This window comes from Solanum pennellii, chromosome 2 (genome assembly GCF_001406875.1).
Source record: "Solanum pennellii chromosome 2, SPENNV200".
In the NCBI taxonomy this organism is placed as follows: Eukaryota; Viridiplantae; Streptophyta; class Magnoliopsida; order Solanales; family Solanaceae; genus Solanum; species Solanum pennellii.
Genome location: NC_028638.1, coordinates 31,869,637 through 31,889,314, shown reverse-complemented (window position 1 = coordinate 31,889,314; position 19,678 = coordinate 31,869,637). Strand labels below are relative to the sequence as shown.

The window sequence follows — 19,678 nt, the reverse complement described above, 5'->3', positions numbered from 1 at the left end:
TTGAACTTGGAGAAGGGCATCAACTATCCATCATTAGTGATATGCAAAAGGTAATTACTGATATCCATCTTACTATTTTATTGTTATTGAGTTTTGCACTTTGATTTATTCTTTTTCTGTTATGTTGGTTTGTTAGGGACTAGAAATTGCTGTGGATACTTTATTGCCACTTGTTGAACATAGAAAATGTGCAAGACATGTTCTTGCAAATTGGTCAAAAACTTGGAAAGGAGTTGAAAGAAGAAGAGTGTTTTGGAGGATTGCTAAATCCACATTTGAAGCTGAGATGAAGGACAATATAGAGACAATGAGGAAATTAGGACAAGAAGGTTTGGATAATCTTTTATGGTACAATTTGAATACATGGTGCAAGAAGTATTTTGAAGAATATAGCAAATGTGATGTTGTGGACAACAATATGGCAGAAAGCTTTAATGCTTAGATAGTGTCTGCAAGGTATAAAACCATCATTACAATGTTTGAGGAGATAAGGGTGAAGATGATGAAAAGAATTGGTGATTGGAGAGAGTTTTCAAACACTTGGATCACTGATATATCTCCTATGTCTTTGAAGATTTTGCAAGAAAACATTCAAAAGTCTATGCAATGTAACTTGACTTGGAATGGAGAAAGAGGTTTTGAGATTAAACACCATGGGTTTACACACACTGTGGACATTGTTAATAGGAGGTGTAGTTGCAGATCCTGGCAGCTTAGGGGAATTCCTTGTCCTCATGGTGTTGCTGCCCTTCATTACAAAAACTTGGAACCAATCCATTATGTGGCTAGCTGTTATAGCAAGGAAACCTACCTCAGCACATATGCCCATTTTATTCAGCCAATGAATAACATGAAAATGTGGTCAACCTCAAATAATCCAATTGTAAAGCCACCAAAGATCAGAAAGTTGCCTGGAAGACCAGTTAAGGTTAGAAGAAAGGAAGCAGATGAAAGCAGAAAAACTGGAAAGTTGAGCAAAAGAGGTGTTGTAATGACTTGTAGCAAATGTGGCACACAAGGACACAATAAAAGAGGACATCCTACAAGAAACCAAGCTGATCCAAGTCAATCAACTGAACCATGTTCTCAGGCAAGAAGTACTGGTCCAAGTCAGTCATCTGAACCATCTTCTCATACACAAGTACTTTTATTTGTTACTCTCAAATGTATGTTATATGTAGATGTATATGTATTGATATATTAATATACAGGCTACTGAAAGTGGTAGAGGAAAAGGCAGAGAAAGAGCAACAAGAGGAAGAGCAAGTGGCAGAGGTGTTCCAGCTCAATCACATGAAAATGTTACAAACACAGAGGTAATCTATCTAATTATTATATCATTGTAAGATAATATATATATGCTTTAATATTTTGATTTCAATGTACAGACTGTAAATGGTAGAGGTAGAGGTAGAGGTACAGAAAGAGGAGCAGGATCAGGAAGAGAAATGGCTCAAGAAAGAAATGTGAATGCAGGACTAAGTAGAGGAAGAGGAATGACTCAACATAGTCAAACTAGTTCTGAAGAAAACTGCAGAAGAGGAGGCCTAGGAAGAGGGAAGAGACCAGTAGAACATGAGGACACTAGTGGAGGACAAACAAGACCTTTTAAAAGACCAAGAATGGTAGGTGTTGACATATACCAAGCTGAAGATGGATTTACAACTCTCAATGTAAGTTTACAACTATCAATGCAAGTTTACAATTGTCATTGCAAACCTAATTGTCTAATATTTGAGTGTGTATATATTTGACTAAGCAGCCTGGATTGCCAAGTAGAAGAGTCATCAATACTGGTACAAAAGTTACAAAGAGGGATGATGTTGTCACTGGTGATATTGGCTACACACCAGTACGTGGATTCAAATGGAAGGGGAAGACAACTATTACCAGTAGCAACCTGGAAAGAATGAGGGCTGAAAAGGTTATCCAAACGAGGTCTGTAGCTGCTGCTAATAGCCAAGGCCAAACAACTTCAAGTAGAAAAACTTCTGTGCCATGGAAGTAGGGCATTTTGATGTTGTCTTGTTCATTTTGACAAACAAAATTTAACTATGCATATATTTGTGTTGTTTTTTATTGGAAACAAACTCAGTTTTGGGTGTAACCAAACAAACTTGAATGGTTGGAATCAAACTCGATTATGAAGTCTTGTTTTTTGTCAGTTTTGTTATTGCCTTTTTAATTGTAATTGACATATTTGTGAAGCTTCTCAAATGGTTGCCACGATAATATAGATTAGAGAACCAAATACATTAACTAATTGTTCAAATCATAACAATTTCGACAACAAAGAACAACAATAACTTGAACATTCAACAAATTCTATCTTTCAAGTTACACACACCTACAACTAGCAAGATCAAGATAATTAGCTTCTAGGTACACACACCTACAATTTCAAAAATTTGAAAGTAACTAAATATGTCTATGGCAATTTTGGTTGCACACACCTACAACTTCCATCCTTCACATTCTTGGTTAGACTTAAACATAGAAAACACAATAATGATCAAGACGATTAGCTTCAAGTTACAACATTTGCCTTTCTTTTTCTCCTTCATCATGACTTGGTTACTTTCACATGACTTTCATAAGATGTCAATGTTTATTCCAACTCCTTAATTCTCTTTGCTAATCTCAGAATAACATACTTGGATCGTATATCAACTTCTTCTCGATCCCTCCATCTAAAGAAGTTGCACGCATCCTCCTAAAATACGCAAAACACAAATTAAAGAAAAATACATAAATAAAAGATCTCCATAAAAAATTAGTAAACGTACACGATAGCGTGGACAAGACCAAAATCTTCGAGCTGGGTTATGCTCCGACCATAAAGTTTGAATTGATAGTAAGTCACCATGTTTGCATTGCAGTTTCACTCGCAACATCGGATCATTCTCATCATTACAAATACGATTCAACATGGCATTTGACATTTTCAATTAAAAACTAACCAAAAAATTGAGAAGAAATTCAACCATAAAAAAACTTCAAATTTAACGTTTCTACTGGAAATTAAAGGAGAAAAGATGAATTCCTACCTTATTTTCTTTAGGAAGATGATGAAGTCGTCAAAAAGAGAGCACCAATATTGTTCTTGCCATGGAAATCAAAATTTTGGGGCTACCAACGACTATTTTTGAGTTTAAATTGGGGAAGATACAAAAATTGATTAAATAATTAATATTAAAGAAAGAAAATGGCATGTGGCTGTTTTAAACTGGTAAATAAAAAGGAAAAATGGCCCATGACGCGCCTAACATGCGTGTAAACAACCCAGATGAGTTAATGGGTAAAAATGACCAATTTACAATGATATATAGTTGTTTAGTGGTGTGATAGGACACTTCAAAAGTTTAGGTGTCTTTATGCAAATATGGGACAACTTCGATGGTGTCTTTATATCTTTTCTCTATAAAAAATAATTAACTCAAACACTTGCAAAAAAAATTGTATAAAACTTACTTAGTTGTTATGATTTTTTAGGATCCCCCTTGACAACCAATTCATATAATCCCCAATAAGTTTCGGCGAAACTTGATCTGTAATGCCACATCCTTCGAATGGGAAATGGAGATGAACCATATCCTTCAATTTCTCTTTTCTCTTCTAGCTTGACCCAAAAGAAGTACAATATGGAGATTGAATATTTCTTGAGGCTCCAATATCAGTTATTGGAATGTCAGTGGGTAATTGACTATCGGTCAACAAGTACTGGTTGCTAGTTATATTCTGTGGATTGTAAGAATACAATGGTCTAGCATTAGTAGGATCTTTTCCCAAATCTTTGATAAGTTCATCTATTGCTGCTTGAGTTGATGGCAATATTGTTGTTAAAGTGGAAGATTTCTGTATAATATGATGTAATGATTTTTTAGTAAATTTGTGTGTAATGAAATTGTGTGTCATAAAGCAAAATTGAAAAATCTACCGATGCATCCATTGTTGTTTTATCGTGCAAAACGTGAGGGATGTTGTGTTGAACATTGTCATCACCATCTTGATCCATGATAGGTTCATTTAAATCTTGGTGCGATTGATGTGCGTCACCATCCTGAATATGCAGTTTTTAAATAAAAAAGTGTTAATATAATTTGTGCTGATACGTAACAGTGATTATACTCGCATGATACATAACAATGAGTATATGTGCATGATACATGGCATCAACTAAATGACAAATCGTATACAAGGTATCATAAAACATACCTTTGGAGTAGCATTGACTTGCTGTTTACCCTCGTTAACAGAAACGCCAACACCATCCTCAGCGACATCCCCCACATCGTTGGCGACTTGATGTTCACCATAGTTACCAGAAACACCAACACCATCCTCAGCTACACCACCCATATCAGATAGATCAATCCGTTTTTGTGGAAACGTTTGTTTCTCAGACTGAAATGTGTTTGTATTATCCTCAACATTGATGTTTTTCTTGCCTCGAGATTGTATCAACTGGGAGTGATTTTTCTTTATCAATATAATCAGTTCCTCAAATTTCTAGTCAACCTGTAAATTATAAATATATTTAGGATAAAAATAAATTACATTTGATTAAAAATATCAAAATAATTAGCTTACGTAATTTTTCAAATGTCCTTTCAACTCTTCAATATCTGAAATTACATAGTTGACTTTCTGAGAATCTGCAGAACCATGTACATCAGCAGCCGGGTTTGGAGACACGTCTGAAATAGAACAATGTACATCAGCAGCCGGAGTCGGAGGCAGATCTGGAATAGAAACATGTACATCATCATCCGGTGTCGGAAACACAATTGATTGATTAGGATGACTCAGTTCTGAAACCTTTTTTTTAGTATAACCACTTTTTTTCTTCTTTTTGGGGGTGGTGGAGGAGATGTATCAGACACTCTAGAAGATCTCCTCAATAAATGTTCTGGAGGTTTGGTGGAGAAATTAAAAAAAAATCATCTTTCTCATTCGGTTATACTAAGGGTGGTTAAGAAGGAGGAGCATGTTCAACTTCAACTAGGTCAAAAGCTTCAAGTTCCTCTGCTGTTGGGACAATGTTTGAACATGCATTCTGAATATATCACAACACATAAAATAATTTAAATGTTACTACAATAGATATGTATCAAAATACATTAAATAGTTAAGACATATCACAATGTATCACAAGACATAAATAACGATATTAAATAGACAAACTTGAAATAGTTTATTCTAACAGTAAAAATTGATTCAATTTTACCTCTTGAAAAATGGTAGACATAAGCATTTCAAACTTTGCCTTATTAGACGCAACTCTCCAATTGCACATTCTGGGATGACATTTCGTTCTTTGATAACAATTTCAGAATTTAACTGAGATGTATATTCGTATATCCAGTGCATACGGCAACCCATATAATCGATACAATTTTTTGCTAACATCAAAATCCTGTCTAAGTGAACCGATGAGTTTTGAGAATGATAGCTGACCCCAAGGATAATCTTGATACCTACCATCTTCAACCATTAGAAAATCCACAATGGATATAGCTGTATTATCAAGAGTAGCCAATATGAATGTATGAATAAAGAACAATATAGACATTTGGAGTGCATCCTGATCGTTCTCCCAGTTATCCATCTTAAATCGTTGAACTAGTTGATACTTGGTAACACTATTCACTGCACCAGGAAAATACTTTTGGAATAACATACAATTAGTTGATTCAGGGTATTGGAAATCATTGGTATTGTCTTTTACTTTAAGTCCAGTTAATATTACAAATTCATCTATACCAAATTTCAGGATACACTCATTTGAATGTCTAATATGCAACACATTAAGGTTACCTTGTTCCAACTCTAACAACAGCAAGCACTTAGTGATTTGGCCCTGAAAATTACATTTAGTAATATCTAAAAAGGGTCCAAAAATTGTATCCCTAAACAGTTGGATTACATTCTCCCCTATATAGTTCAAAATCCTTCAGAAAAGTGTTGTTAAAATTGACAACAAACCTTATGGGATGTGTTGGTATCTTTTTTATCTTGTACTTGAGCGGCTGCAATTTGAAAAAAAAATAAAAATTTTAACGATATTGAATATAAATACTAAATAAAACAACTAATACTAAATAAACAACTAATACCTTACTGATGCATGATATCAGTTTTCAAAATTTCACACTACATAAAAAACATATGACACACATCTAATTCATGTATCAATGCATCGACTAAACACTATAACACACTGAGTCGATATGCATTAAACTTATTGTCTGATACATAATAACAATTTTTAAGTACTCGTGATACATAGAATATCATCTGACACACAATTAATTCATGTATCATGAAATCGAATAAACACTATAACACACTATAACGATATGTATCAAACGTACTATAACTTTAAAAGCAATTTTAAAAGAAGTATAAAAAAGACATACCCGAAGCAATGTCGGCCTGACAATAACGGTTGCTGATTTTTTTTTTTTTTGTGTGTGTGTATTTTGCAACCTTTGCTTTAAAGGATTCCGGAATATCTTTGTTTGAATCCTTCCAAACATTCAAAGGATCACGCAAAGACTTTTTTCTATTTTCTTTTCAATTTTCATCGTCCGAATCATAAATCCTCCTATTTGTAAAAGAATCCGTTAGTATGATGTAATATAACAATGAACAAGAAGAAAAGAAGAAGAAAAGAACAACGGATGATGGAGTAAGAAGAAGAAGAAGAACCAGAGAACAATGGTAGTTCCAATTTTCAGTAATTTCAGATTTTTGAATTTTGAAATTCAAATTGCATACTAAATATTGTGAAACGTGTTTTATTAAAAGTAATAATTCAAAATTCAAAAAAGTGATTCAGAAGATTGAGTGTTTTAGTGGAGAAAAAATAGGCATGATAATGAAAAAGCGTGTGTCATAGGAGAGAGAAAGTTATGTATCTCTAAACTTCTATTATAATTAAAAAAAAAAGAATTATGTAATTTTTTAAAAAAAGAAGGGAAAATTAGAGAATAATAAACTTATAGTTGTGTATTTAAGTTATTTTTCCTATATCATGGGGAGAAAAATACGCGTTGTACTCTTTTTCTTAACCATGGTTTTGTCCCAATTGGGTTTTCCCCGTAAGGTTTTTAACGAGGTAACATTCAAAGCGTATTAAAAGATATGTGTACTCTTTTTCCTTCACTATAATTTTCCCTACAGGGTTTTTTCTAGTAAGGTTTTAACGAGGCATATTATCTATGGACATCCAAGGGTGAGTGTTATAAAATAATATATTGTGGATGTCTACTACACAAAATGGTTACTACATTACTTCCCTCAATTATGAAGATAATCCACTACATCAAGAACTTACTACATTACTTTCCTCCATTATGAAGATAACCTTCACCTTTATGATAATTATTCTTGTAACCTTTCACCTTCATAACCTCCTTTATATTCATATTTAGTGTCATGTTTATGACTAACCTTTTCTATGCGTCTATGTTACACTAAATAGAGGCATAAGGGTTCCTATTGTATACACTTGAAGATTTGATGAATAAGAAAAACTCTCATTTTTTGTTTCCCTATTTCTATTGTTTTCATCTTCTATATCTCTTGTCTTATATTCTTCTTTTCTTTATCTTTATATTGTTAGTTTGATTTAGTTTTACAACAAATAACTAACTCTTAAAAAACTAATACCTGCATGAATAATAACTAAATAGGGGATACATAAATTGACGAGAATGAATTGCTCGGATGGTAAACATCCCTCACTTTTAATCCGAATGTTGTGATTTCGAGTCACTAAGGGAGCAAAAGGGATGACAGCTCCTAGGGAGGGTAAAAAGAAAAAGATACATATATTCACTTGTAACTAATCCATCCATTAATAGTACTGCATAGTTCTAATCAACTATCAAATGACCCTTAAAAGTTATAAATTAAAAATTTGTACTTGTAATTTTTAATCTACTTTTAAAATTATTTTAACTTAAAATTAAATATATATAAATGTTTACCTTTTAATTTTATCCGACACCCTAAAAATATTTTAACTTAAAAATAGGGAAAACTTCATAAATGAGCCATAAAATCAAAATAATTACATGTTCTTATTCAATTCCAAAGTAATTCAATAAATATCATTCTCTTATAAACGATTACAGCTCATACCTCCTTCATTAAGATTGATAATTTCCGCTTAACTGATTCTAAATCAACATTATATATTGTGTGTGTGTATATATATATATATACACACACACACTGGTTTAGTATCAATAAGCGAAATTATCAATCTTAATGATACCAATACAATATATGATACGTATTTAGTATCAGTCAAACGAGGGGTATATAATGTAATTATTAGTGGGATATAAATGTAAAGTAATATATGTTTATAATTATTTTACTTTTATGGAATATTTGCTTAGTTTCCACTACTTTAAGTAAGCCCATCAAAGTAAGTAAGTTCGTACCTATGTTGCTCACACTCATGAGCCCATATTTTTAAGGAGTTCAATACAAATATAATTAGGACTATGCATAAAATATCAAAAATTGAATTATAGAATTGAACAAAATTGAAATTTTTAGTAATTTTTGATTCTATAATTTAATATTTGGTATGATATTTGAGAGTAAATTTTAAAATAATTGTATTCGAATTTGTGTTTAGTATGAGACATAGTACCATTTGGTATTCAATATTTTTCGAATACTAAATTATTTACTTAATGAAGGTCATATCAACATGTCGTTTAATCGTACCAATTTTTTTTTTTATGTTTCTTACTTGTTGATCTTATATTATATCGTGCCTTTACATAAAAAATAGAAGTAATTAAAGAAATAGTATTAACTTTATAATACAATAGGCTACTACTTCAATAATGATATTTCCGAATACCATGCTAGATCAAAACTTAATTTACCAATGATCAAATTACTAAATTAATATTTAAAATTTTAATATTTAATATCTACTTTTATCTATCAATTACCATATTACGAGAGTTTAAATTTGAAACTACCAAACCAAATATGAACATCCATCACTAAAATCGGTACAATAATATTTTCGAAAAGTTTGGGAGCTCTTAAAACCTACCTTTTCCCACTTCCGAGTTCTTCATTCCCCTTACACAACAGAAGAGAAAAAGCTGTGCCCATTTTGCTTTCTAAACTCAATTTGCAGTCTTCCGTTTCCAGTTTCAATCTTCAATGTCTGCTTTAATTCAATTGGAGGAAGAGATTGAAGGAGATCAAATTGGCTCCAAAAATTATCGTTTCTCCAGAATCGGTACACCCGTTCCTATAAAATCCGGCGAAGATGCTTCCTTTGATATCGAAAATGAATGTCCTCCTTTGCAACCCTTGGTCGTCTCTGAACGCTTTCGCCTTCTCTTCGTTGCACACTCCAATGGTTAGTGTTTGGTCTGACTATTCCACAGTGTACTACACAGCTCAGATGAATCACCTTAAGTTTTTTTTTTTTTTACAGGGTTTTGTGTTGCGAGAACAAAGGAGGTTATGACATCTGCCGAAGAGATTAAAGAGAAAGGTACTGGTCCCTCTATACAAGAATTGAGTGTTGTAGATGTTGCTATCGGAAAAGTCTCAATACTTGCATTGTCTGGAGATGAATCCTTGCTTGCCGCTTGTGTTGGCAATAAAATCCATTTCTACCCTGTTAGCGCCCTTCTTTACAAGGTATGTTAATTTTACTTTCAAACTACAACTTTACATGGAACACATGGGCTTCTTTACAATGTTTTTTAAATGCCTAAAGTTTGAATACTTGTTCTTGACAGCAAGTAATTTGGCTTATTAATAAGGCATTGATGTATAAAAATAAGTAATTAATTAGCAGAACTGAAAATTTGATGCCCTTCACTCTTGTTTGTGTTGCTAATTAATAGGACCAAACACCAGCCTTTTCTCATTCTCTCAATGATTCAAGTATCATCAAGGATATGCAATGGGCTAAAAAGGCAGAAAAGGTTTATGTTGTCCTTGCAACTGATGGAAAGTTGTATAGCGGGGTTGGTCAAAGCCCCATTAAACAAGTTATGGACGATTGTGATGCTTGTATGTTTCCTTTATCCCTATTCCTCTTGATTATATTGAGGGCTTTGCTATCTGTTTTCTTTGGTCTTTAGCGTAGCTTTTTCCATAAAAGGTCCAGGAACTGTATAGGTCTCCAGTAAATTGAGATAATACTATTTGAGCAAGTTATTAATTCAGAAATTTCTTAGAATTCATTGAACTTTTACTATCCATAGAATTCCATGTGGGTTTCTGATTTGATGAAGACATAAAGCCACCCCGTATATATGGTTATTTTATTTGCAAAATAACACCAATTGTGGGTTGATATATGTAAGCACACATGTGTGTGTTCCCCTTAGTTATTGGAGCTTTAAAGAACACCTAAGAATATGTTTTCCTTAGTTATGTAGGGATTGGGGAGCCAATGAACTCCATGAAAACATTTATATCATTTATAGACTTCAATTACTCCAAGAACCCTAACTCCCTAAGTTTGTCAAAGAACTTGATTTATTTGATCCCTCCTTACTAGATCAAATATTAATGGGTTGGGTGTTTTGCTCTCGTGTCTTATCAGATGTTTCTTCTACTTCTTCCCTGCTTCTGCTTGATTATTCTGGACTTAGGAGTTCAGGAGCTATTCATTTTTTGTAACTCGACATACAACTTTTCGTTGTAATCCGCTTCTCCTAGTGTACTTGTCCATCTTTCTTTCATTACCTTACCAACTCTTTGTGAAATGAATCTGATGAGATAAATTTCAGATATATTCATTTGGTTTTAGGGAGCCTGCACAAATGTCTTGTATGGTCTTGATAAATTGAGAGGAAAACCCGATAACATGTCGAGGTTTGTGTTTTTTATAATGACATGCAATTAAGAGTGACCACCAATCTAGAAAAAGTTCTTGACACTTCCAATATCATTTTAGACATCTTTTTTTTTTTTTTTGGCTTTAGCGCTAGATTGAAGCTCAAGTGGGAATTACATGTTCATATATGTCTCCTAGTAGGACAGGCCTTTGGCCATTGGATTTGGGATCCTGATTTCAAATTTTGATTCGAATCAACATTTTTTTTAATGAAATCTGCACAAATTTCAAATCCTGAAGTCTCCAAAAAGTAAATTTAATTCTAGGTTGAGATTTCAATTTTTTTAACGTAAAAGTTGATTGTAAAGTTTATATTTTGTAAAAAGACACTACTGTTTTAAATTTTTCAAAAAGAAAAACTCATGCTCGATGTGAAGAGGTTATCCGTTCCATGTGTAAGGATTATGTTAAAGAATAGCTAGTTACTACTATGGTTGACTAGTGGATATTTGTAATATTATGTGTATTTAAAGTTTTAATAACATGTAATCACAAGCATTTATTTATAAAAGGAACATGTAGATATTCATATACCTTATTTTTGAACTATAATCTGCTCCTTTGATTAGATTGTATAAGAGTTGGGAAGTCTTAGAAACTGTTTGGATTGACTTATTTTAGGTGCTTTTAAGTCAAAATAGCTTTAAGCACTTTTGTAGTATTTGGCTAGAATAAAGAAGTGCTTTTAAGCACTTAAGGCAAAAATAAGCCAAAAGCTATAATCCCATCCAAAAAACTCTTAATATCTTCAAAATTGTAGGTCTTTTATGTGTATGGGGAAAAATACAACTTAAGAAATCCAAATTGCACGACCAAATAAAATTTCAACTTCAAATTAACATGATTTCAAATCAGTGATATTTGAAATCATGTCCAATTGGGCTTTTAGTTCTTATTAGAACTTCCCAGTTGAGTTCATCTTTGGATTACTGTCAATCAGGGATTTAAGATTCGATATAGCATTTGCTTAAATTATTGTTACTCTCCTTCAACTAATATTTTCCACCAATAAATCTATGTTTGTCAAACTTTGTACTTGGCGAAATGTTTGCTTCAATTTTGCCCATTTTCTCACTGTTGCTATCTTTCCGTAACTCTTATTCACCTGGTTGAATAGCGCGGGGCGTAACCTTTGCTGGACTCATTCTCTATTAATTCCAATATCTTGTTAGCAATGTAAGGCCAACCTGCTTGGCTGTGTTCAGGTGTAATCACTGACATCTCCCCCTGGCCACACCAATTATATTCTAATTAACTCTGCATATAAGAAAACATAAAGAAGTAACTTCTTAAAAATAAAATGTCCAAAAACATAAAAAAATTCTAACGAACACTTCGTATATGCTGAAACTTTGTAATGCGTTGTACTCATTTAGTTGATTGTATTTTCTCCACGAATGCATATCGTGCTCATTCTTATGAAGTGCTAAAATGAGGATTTTTCATATCAAGAACATAGTGTTTTTTTCAACCATTGGTCTACTAACAAAGTTCTTCTTGTTTCCATCAGATCACACTTCACAATTTTGTCTATTAGGTTGAATGAGTCCTCTGGCCTAAAAATTAGTTTTTATTTTCGTTTTTAACTCTAGTTGATTCAGTCGGTTAGTACTTCATGTCACCACATCACTAGGTTTTAGTTACAATTAAGATTCTTATCAGAGAAACTTCGTTTGATGATAGTCAGAAACATCAGGGGAAATCCGGTTGCTGCAATCAAGAATTTTCATGAAACAGGTTTCTTTGAAAAAAAGCATAAATGCGACCTTTGTGGCTTTAATTCCCAAGAAGGTGGGAGCAGTGGAGCTAAGTAATATTAGACCCATTAGCCTAATTGGGGGAGTCTATAAGATCATTGCTAAATTATGGTCAGAGAGGTTCAGAAGGTCATTCACAGACTAGAGGACAGCAGATGACATTTATTAAGGGAAGGGATCTTATGCATGCAATCTTAACTGCCAATGATCGTGTGGAAAGGAGACAAAAGCCTAAAGCCAGGTATATATGCAAACTGGATATCCAGAAAACTTATGATCACTTGAACTAGAACTTTCTCATTCACATGCTGCAAAGAAGGGGTTTGGCACAAGATGGATGATGTGGACCAAACACTGCATCAGCACCATGAGTTTCTCAGTTTTAATCAACAGAACTCCAAATGGTTTTTTTTCTTCTCAGAGGGGACTAAGGCAGGGAGATCCCCTGTCCGTTTCCTGTTTATTTAGCAATGGAAGGAATGAGCAACATGCTTAACACAACAAAATTAAGGGGATGGATAAAAGGATACCAAGCAGGTGTGGAAGACAGTCAGGAGATGACACATCTCCAGGATGCAGATGATGCTTTAGTTTTTTGTGAAGCTGAGGAGGAACAAGTTCTGATGCTGAGGGTGATATTCATCATTTTTTAAGCAGTGTTCGGGCTCCACATTAACTGGGAAAGAGTTTCATATACCCCATAATGAAGTAACTCAACTGGAGTTCCTGGCAGAGAAATTAGGTGGTAAAGTAGATGAACCTCCAACCATTTATCTTGGCATGCCCCTGGGTGCCAAAAGCAAATCAAAAAGGGATTTGAATGGAGTGGGGGAGAAATGTGAAAAGAAGCTCAAATTGGAAGAGTCAATATTTATCTAGCGGAGGTAGGTTAACTCTTATAAACAGTGTACTGAATGCACTTCCCTCCTACATGATGTCCATTTTTCTAGTTCCTGCTAGTGTTATCAAGGGACTGGATGCAGTGAGAAGGAATTTTCTGTAGAAGGATAGTGAATATAAGAAGTTCCACCTGGTTAAATGGGTGGAATTAAAGTGTGCGAGGAAAATGAGATATCGGGATCAGAAATTTAAAGAAGCAAATTTAGAGTTTGATGATGAAGTGGCTATGGAAGTTACATCTAGTGAAGATATGCTATGGAAGATGTTTTTTTTAGAATGGTAAAGTTGTATTCATCAGCAATGAGGATATGCTGGCAACCAAACAAAAAGTACAAGTCAAGTAGTCATGATTACAAATGTGAACTGGTCAAGCATGGAATCTGTATTTCAGAAGGCATCTGAAAGATTGAGATATGGAGGGTGTTTTTCATCTCGTCTTCTGTCTTCTTCACTCACTCCACCCTAATGGTTCCATCATCTACACCCCACGATTCTGGTCTTGTTAAAATGGAAGAGTCATCAATAGATTCTCAATGTTCGCTAGATGACTATATTAATTTCTTACTCTCCGGTCTAACCTTTTCGCTTTTCGACACACGTCCTTATGATTTGATCATGTCATCTTAATTTTTTCCATTAGATTTTCTTTACTCCCTTACCTGCAAATGTGACTCTTTTATTGAGTCAAAACTCAGAACACGTAAATTTTATCAATTAGTGACAGTGAGATTCAGTTTAAAACGTTTGTTGTTTTACCGTGTTGAATAATGTATTTAGCTGGATCACACGCTGACTAGGATTGAAGTGTCTAATAGGTAAATGCCTTAGTTGAGGTGTCTAAATGAAAAGTTATGGCAACTTCAAGCGATCTTTTATGTGTTTTGCCCTTTTTATACTCCTCTATCCCAATATATATTGCATAGATTGTTTTTTAGTCTGTCCTAAAAAAAGGTAATGCTTCCTTATTTAGAAATAGTTTACTTCAAATTTCCCATTTTACTACCAATAAGATTATTATAGTCACACAAATGTCTATGACTTCTTTTAGACACAAGTTCCAAATATCTTGTTTCACTCTTAAACTTCATACCCAGTCAAATACTGCCGCATAAATTGTGACATAGGGAGTTTTTTTTTTTTCCTGAAGCAGTAGCTTCAAACATTTTTCTCTGTAGTTATCAGGAAGTATAGAGCAAGAATTATGAAGTGACTGATGGGTTTTTCCTTTTTTGCTTTTAGGAGGCAGGGGAATATGCTTGATAAGCTATAATTTCAAACTTTTAACTACTTCATGATCTGATTTACAAGTTACGCCTATTAAATTTTATGTGTATTGAGCTTGTTCTTATTTAGCTTCATTATGTTGTATAGTTGGGTGGAGTCCGGATGGCGAGTTTATTGCCATAACAAGGAAGAATTTGGTTAGCATTCTATCATCAAAGTTTGAGGAGAAGTTCAGTATATTACTATCATTTAAGTCGCTGCTTGATGATCTTAATACCAAATACGTTATCAAAGGTATATTATATTTTTGTGCTTTTGGCATGTTATTTCAGGGTATTTCAGTGAGTTAGGTACAAGCGAAATCTTTTTACGTTTTAACTTATGCATCCAATTCTTGTATAATGCTCTTGCTTAATAGATTTCAGTAGTAAGCTTCTGCTACTGTGTTGCTTTTTTTGCTTCTTCTATTTAAAAAGAATTAGGTAAGTAACATCTGCAAGGAGATATAAGTGAATACAGAAAAAATCTTTCTAGTGGTTTAGGTTGTGAGATGAGCGATGTCAACTGTTCATCTGAAAATTATTTAATTTTGCTAAATAGATACAATGCTTTAGGGGTGTCAAATGGGCGGATAGGGTTGAAATTGGAGATATTAAAATGGGTTGAAATAGAAATTGGGTTGGGTCATGACCTGCCCAAGTTTTTACTTTGGGCTCAATCGGGTTGGGCTCAAATTGGCTAAAAATCTGGCTGCGTTATGACCCGCCCAACTTGACCCGCTTAATCTCGATAATTTTGACATATTGTTATTTAACTTTTATAATCACAGTTTGAACTTCAACTCAAGAAAATAACAAAATAATAAATAGATAAATCCTAGAAGATAGAAAATACATAGTAATTTGTACCTTCAATATGAGAACATACATTACATTAACACAAATAAAGAGTCTTATAATGGGTTGAAATTGAAAATTAAGTTGGACTCTATTAAAGATACTTTAAAAATGGGTTAAGGCTTGAACGGGTTGAGATTGAACCCAATTCAAATTATCTTGAGCCCATAGAATTCGGGGCGTGTTGGATGGGTTACCTACATTTGGGCTCATTTTGATACCCCTATAGGGCTTTTTTAATGAGGTTCTAGTTTCTCTAGATTTTAGCTTTGTAGATCTGCTATTGCCATATAAATTTCTGATCTAGGTGAGAGCTAAACTGTGTTTGGTTAAAGTTGTCTATTATATGTTAAAATGTTGGACTTGTTTGAAAAAGAGAGAAATATCCATCCTGTCCATTGCTACCTCCATCAACGCAAATCCAAAATGGGGTAGTTTTGAAGTGGAACTTCTGTGAGGTGTGTCTACATGCGTGAAACACTTCACTGTTGAAGAGTCCTACATAAAATGAAAAAGGGATGGGTGGTCACCTTATGTGGTCTTTGGGCAATCCTCCCCTCTTGAGCTAACATATCTTCATGAAGTGCTGGATTCCTCATCTTTTAGTTCTTTATGTTTTCGTCTACAAAGAAGTGGAGGAATAGTAATTTCTGCACTGAAAATAGCTTAGAGGAATCATTAGGATCTTCCTTTAATGACAGCTTTTTGAAAGGAGGAGGTATTTTTGGGTAAAAAGTAAACATTCATAGAATTTAATTATTAAATGTGGAGTACACTCAAAAAATCTGAAGAAGGGAAGATTAGTCAAATAACTAAAATTTTGCAATAGCTAATGAGTAGGCTAAATATTTTGTCCCTGAAGAGTTAAAATGAGGGAGGTGTGTAGAATATTGTAAATCACAAGCTAGGTAGTGCTATTGATGTTCTAAAATCTTGTGCCATTTATGCTGTTGATATTATTTACTTATCTTCATGACGGTTTGTTACTTCTGTATTGCTCATAATTATATTGCTACTATTTTAATAAATCTATATTTTTTTTTACCTGTACTGTCTGCAGTTTTTTGAATTGTTACTATTTGTAATGTCTTTTTACATATAGATTATAGATGATAACTATTAATAGATTAGATACTTAATTAAGAATTAATCTTCGGAAGTCTAAAAGTCATTAACATTTAATTAAATTTATACAATCAAATATTTAAAGATTTTATAACAATTTAATTTATAGAAGGGGTAAAACCGTAATTCAACTTTCAACTTTTTTGTTCATGCTTTTAGTAATATATGATATGATATGATGATTGGATGTCTTCAAGTTAATGATGACGATGTATTATACGTTAACTGACTGTTGTTTCAATTAGTGGATGTTGTCAGATGGATTCGTCCTGATTGTATTATAATTGGATGTCTTCAAGTTAATGATGACAATGAAGAAGAGGAAAGTTATGCGGTGCAAGTCATCACAAGTGAGAATGGAAGAATAACTAATGTAAGTGATGATTTCAATTGCAGAGAATCTAATTGGAGTTACTGTTGTATTTCATTGTTCATATTTTGATGTACGTTCTTTAGTAGAAGAGTTTGTTATAGTATGCGTCTGACATGTGGTACATTTTTAGAAACCCAAGGTGAGAGATTTGTCAAAATTATCTCTTGTGTAATTGGCTAGATGAGTACCTGTAAGAAAAAAGTAATTGGCTAGATGAGCCTTTTCCTATGAGGCCTGTTATATTGTCAACTTGGGGTGATACAGTGAAGGAGGCCTTTGTGCATTGTGTTTGCTGTTGCTGCTTCAGATAGATGAGCAAAAATGCCTTTTTCTTTAAAAAAACTGAGGCTGATTTTTTTTTTTGAAACTGGAGCAAGATGTCTTTCAAAATAGGGCTTGTCCCATTTTATGCTCAACACTTGGGTTCTAGTATTTTAATGCCTTAATGGTGTTGGTATTATATATATTTTTTAGCTGTGTGCTGACAGAGGAATTTTATATAGTAAAATTGTGTAGAAAACATCCATTTAAATCTTAACGGAGGCAAAAAATCAGTAGGTGATTTCTTTCATCTGTCCAAGCCTTGATGGACATAGTTACTTTGTATCTGTTTTGGTGGGAAGTAGCAGGTACCCTGTGAAATTAGTTGAGGTGCACACATGCTCTTGACACCACGAGTATAAAAAGGGGTAGTAATTTCATGATTGATTTGCTTTTGAAATTGTTCTTGTGTTCCTCCATCAAATTCACAACACTTCATATAAATCTGAGCAATTTGGAGAGAATGGTGAGCATTACAGAGCTTTCCAAAAATTCTGAAGATCTCAAGGCTATATGTTATTTTTGGTGAACATTAAATAGCCTTTTCCTATACTAGACATTAGTTGTCCTAGAAAATCCTGGGATAGCTGTGGCCTTTTCCTGACATGATTTCAAGTTCAAATATGTCCATTGCTAGAATGGAAAGGTTACAACAAGGTCGGACCATGTCACCTAAAACTTTAGTTTATGATCATTGATCATGAGTTTTTCGTTTGTAGTATTGCCCATCTATACTGAGAGTGTTTAAAAGCAAAAAGGTTTGACAAATGAAGCAAGTATAAAGAGAAAATAGGAAACTAAAATAGGATTCCAGACGCTCCCCTGGTTAAAGAAGATACATAAGAAAAAGAACACACAAAGCTCTTAGTTGTTTAGAAGAGCAAGAGAGTTCACATGCAGACACATCTGCAGCAACTTAGGTTCGAAGATCAGACACTTGGCGATGACCTTGACAGTTGAGATCATACGGTGTTGGTGCTCTTAATCTCCACCCTCAAGTGCTACTATAGTTGGTGGAAAGTAACCCAGAGGGAGTTAATGATTAAGATTTGTTTCCTTCAGGAAAACTCACATATCTCGATCTGGTAACAGTTTCTGTCGGGGTGAAGGGGTTGTATTTTAATCTTCGGATTTGTTTCCTTTAGGCTTTCATTGAATTGTTAGAACGATCTCTTATGCTTGTTACATAAGCAATTTGTTACCTGCTTACTTGCTAGGTTTCTTCTTTTTCAGTTATGTTATTTTTTCCCCTTTGCAGCCTTCAGCTAAGCCAGTCGCAAGGTCCTTCAGGGATGTATTTCTTGACTTCCGTTACGATGCAGTTCCTTCATGTAGTGGACCTCATCTCTTCTCGAGCTATTTGGATCAACAGTATGTATCATTACTTTGCCTTTATGATAATTGATAGGTTTTCTGCATCTGGATTTTATTGAAGTGTTCCTTTAAAATTTCACTTTCCAGTGTTTTTGTTGTTTCGCTGAGTAATGTAAATCACTTTCCAATTTTCTTTTCAATTCGCAGTGTTTATATTCAGTTATCTCATCTTTTGTCAATGTTATCTTTATACTTGAATTTCACTTTCCAGTGTCTTCTGTTGATTGTGACTAATGTATATCACTTCTCAATTTTCTTTTCCACATTCTGCAAAAGGGGATTCTTGATTAAGTCTTCTTTGCTATTCAATTACAGTCAGCTGGCATTTGTGGCTAATAGGAAGAATTTGGATCAGCACATACTGCTGTTTGGATGGTCAGTTGGTGATACAAAGAATGAAGCTGCAATTATTGAAATTTTGAATGATAATTGGTCTCCAAAGATTGAGGCTCATGGTGATCTAAGCTTTCTTTCAGTTTTACCTTATCTTGTATAAGATTGCTTTGTGTTATGCTTGTCAAAATCAGTTTGCTTCTTTCTTAATACGAGTTTTCCTAAAACACTACAATATTTATTTTGGTATCAGACATTGGTGATGATATCTTGATATTGGGACTTGCCATCGACAAAGTTTCCCAAAATGGGGAAATTAAACTGTTGCTTGGTGAAGAAGAAAAAGAAGTTTCACCATGTTGCCTTCTCCTTTGTCTTACCAATGATGGAAGGCTTTCCATTTTTCATTTTGCTAGGTAATTCCTCAGCTATCCGAACCTATATGAGGTTATTTTTCAATGATTTGAACTGGTTT

The 19,678-nt window shown here is 33.7% G+C and overlaps 3 protein-coding genes and 1 pseudogene across 7 annotated transcripts in view; 3 read left to right on the top strand and 1 right to left on the bottom strand.

Annotated features, from left to right (window-relative positions):
• The first annotated feature begins 475 nt into the window (after positions 1–475).
• LOC114075992 lies at positions 476–1,122 on the top strand. Its single transcript, XM_027914171.1, has 2 exons — positions 476–983; positions 1,091–1,122. The coding sequence occupies exons 1-2, from the start codon at positions 476–478 to the stop codon at positions 1,120–1,122; spliced, it is 540 nt and encodes a 179-aa protein (XP_027769972.1).
• A 42-nt stretch (positions 1,123–1,164) lies between these two features.
• On the top strand, positions 1,165–1,926 carry LOC107010689 (annotated as a pseudogene).
• Positions 1,927–3,615: 1,689 nt separating this feature from the next.
• On the bottom strand, positions 3,616–4,359 carry LOC114075991. Its single transcript, XM_027914170.1, has 3 exons — positions 4,216–4,359; positions 3,938–4,060; positions 3,616–3,855 (listed from the first exon to the last, which is right to left on the bottom strand). Exons 1-3 carry the CDS (start codon positions 4,357–4,359, stop codon positions 3,616–3,618), a joined length of 507 nt encoding a protein of 168 aa, XP_027769971.1.
• Positions 4,360–9,032: 4,673 nt separating this feature from the next.
• Positions 9,033–19,678, top strand: part of LOC107011409 (nuclear pore complex protein NUP214) — a 33,299-nt gene continuing 22,653 nt past the window's right edge. For 3 of the 5 annotated variants that reach the window (XM_027914594.1, XM_015210903.2, XM_027914591.1), the window contains exons 1-8: positions 9,034–9,403; positions 9,482–9,690; positions 9,900–10,068; positions 14,929–15,075; positions 17,048–17,175; positions 18,755–18,867; positions 19,186–19,325; positions 19,457–19,619. In XM_027914594.1, coding sequence (XP_027770395.1) covers positions 9,202–9,403; positions 9,482–9,690; positions 9,900–10,068; positions 14,929–15,075; positions 17,048–17,175; positions 18,755–18,867; positions 19,186–19,325; positions 19,457–19,619 — 1,271 coding nt within the window. In that variant the 5' untranslated portion in view covers positions 9,034–9,201. Of the gene's footprint in view, positions 9,404–9,481; positions 9,691–9,899; positions 10,069–14,928; positions 15,076–17,047; positions 17,176–18,754; positions 18,868–19,185; positions 19,326–19,456; positions 19,620–19,678 lie in introns of all 5 variants that reach the window. The other 2 variants (XM_027914593.1, XM_027914592.1) reach the window with 1 other exon arrangement.

Bases quoted from the DNA above. Each gene is read 5' to 3' on its own strand.
- LOC114075992 (XM_027914171.1), top strand. From the start codon at position 476: ATGTTTGAGGAGATAAGGGTGAAGATGATGAAAAGAATTGGTGATTGG. The intron at 984-1,090 runs GTGTTGTAATGA...CCATGTTCTCAG, and splicing joins TGGAAAGTTGAGCAAAAGAG to GCAAGAAGTACTGGTCCAAG.
- LOC114075991 (XM_027914170.1), bottom strand. From the start codon at position 4,359: ATGGGTGGTGTAGCTGAGGATGGTGTTGGTGTTTCTGGTAACTATGGT. The intron at 4,061-4,215 runs GTATGTTTTATG...CTGCATATTCAG, and splicing joins AAGTCAATGCTACTCCAAAG to GATGGTGACGCACATCAATC. The intron at 3,856-3,937 runs GTAGATTTTTCA...CATATTATACAG, and splicing joins AAACAACAATGGATGCATCG to AAATCTTCCACTTTAACAAC.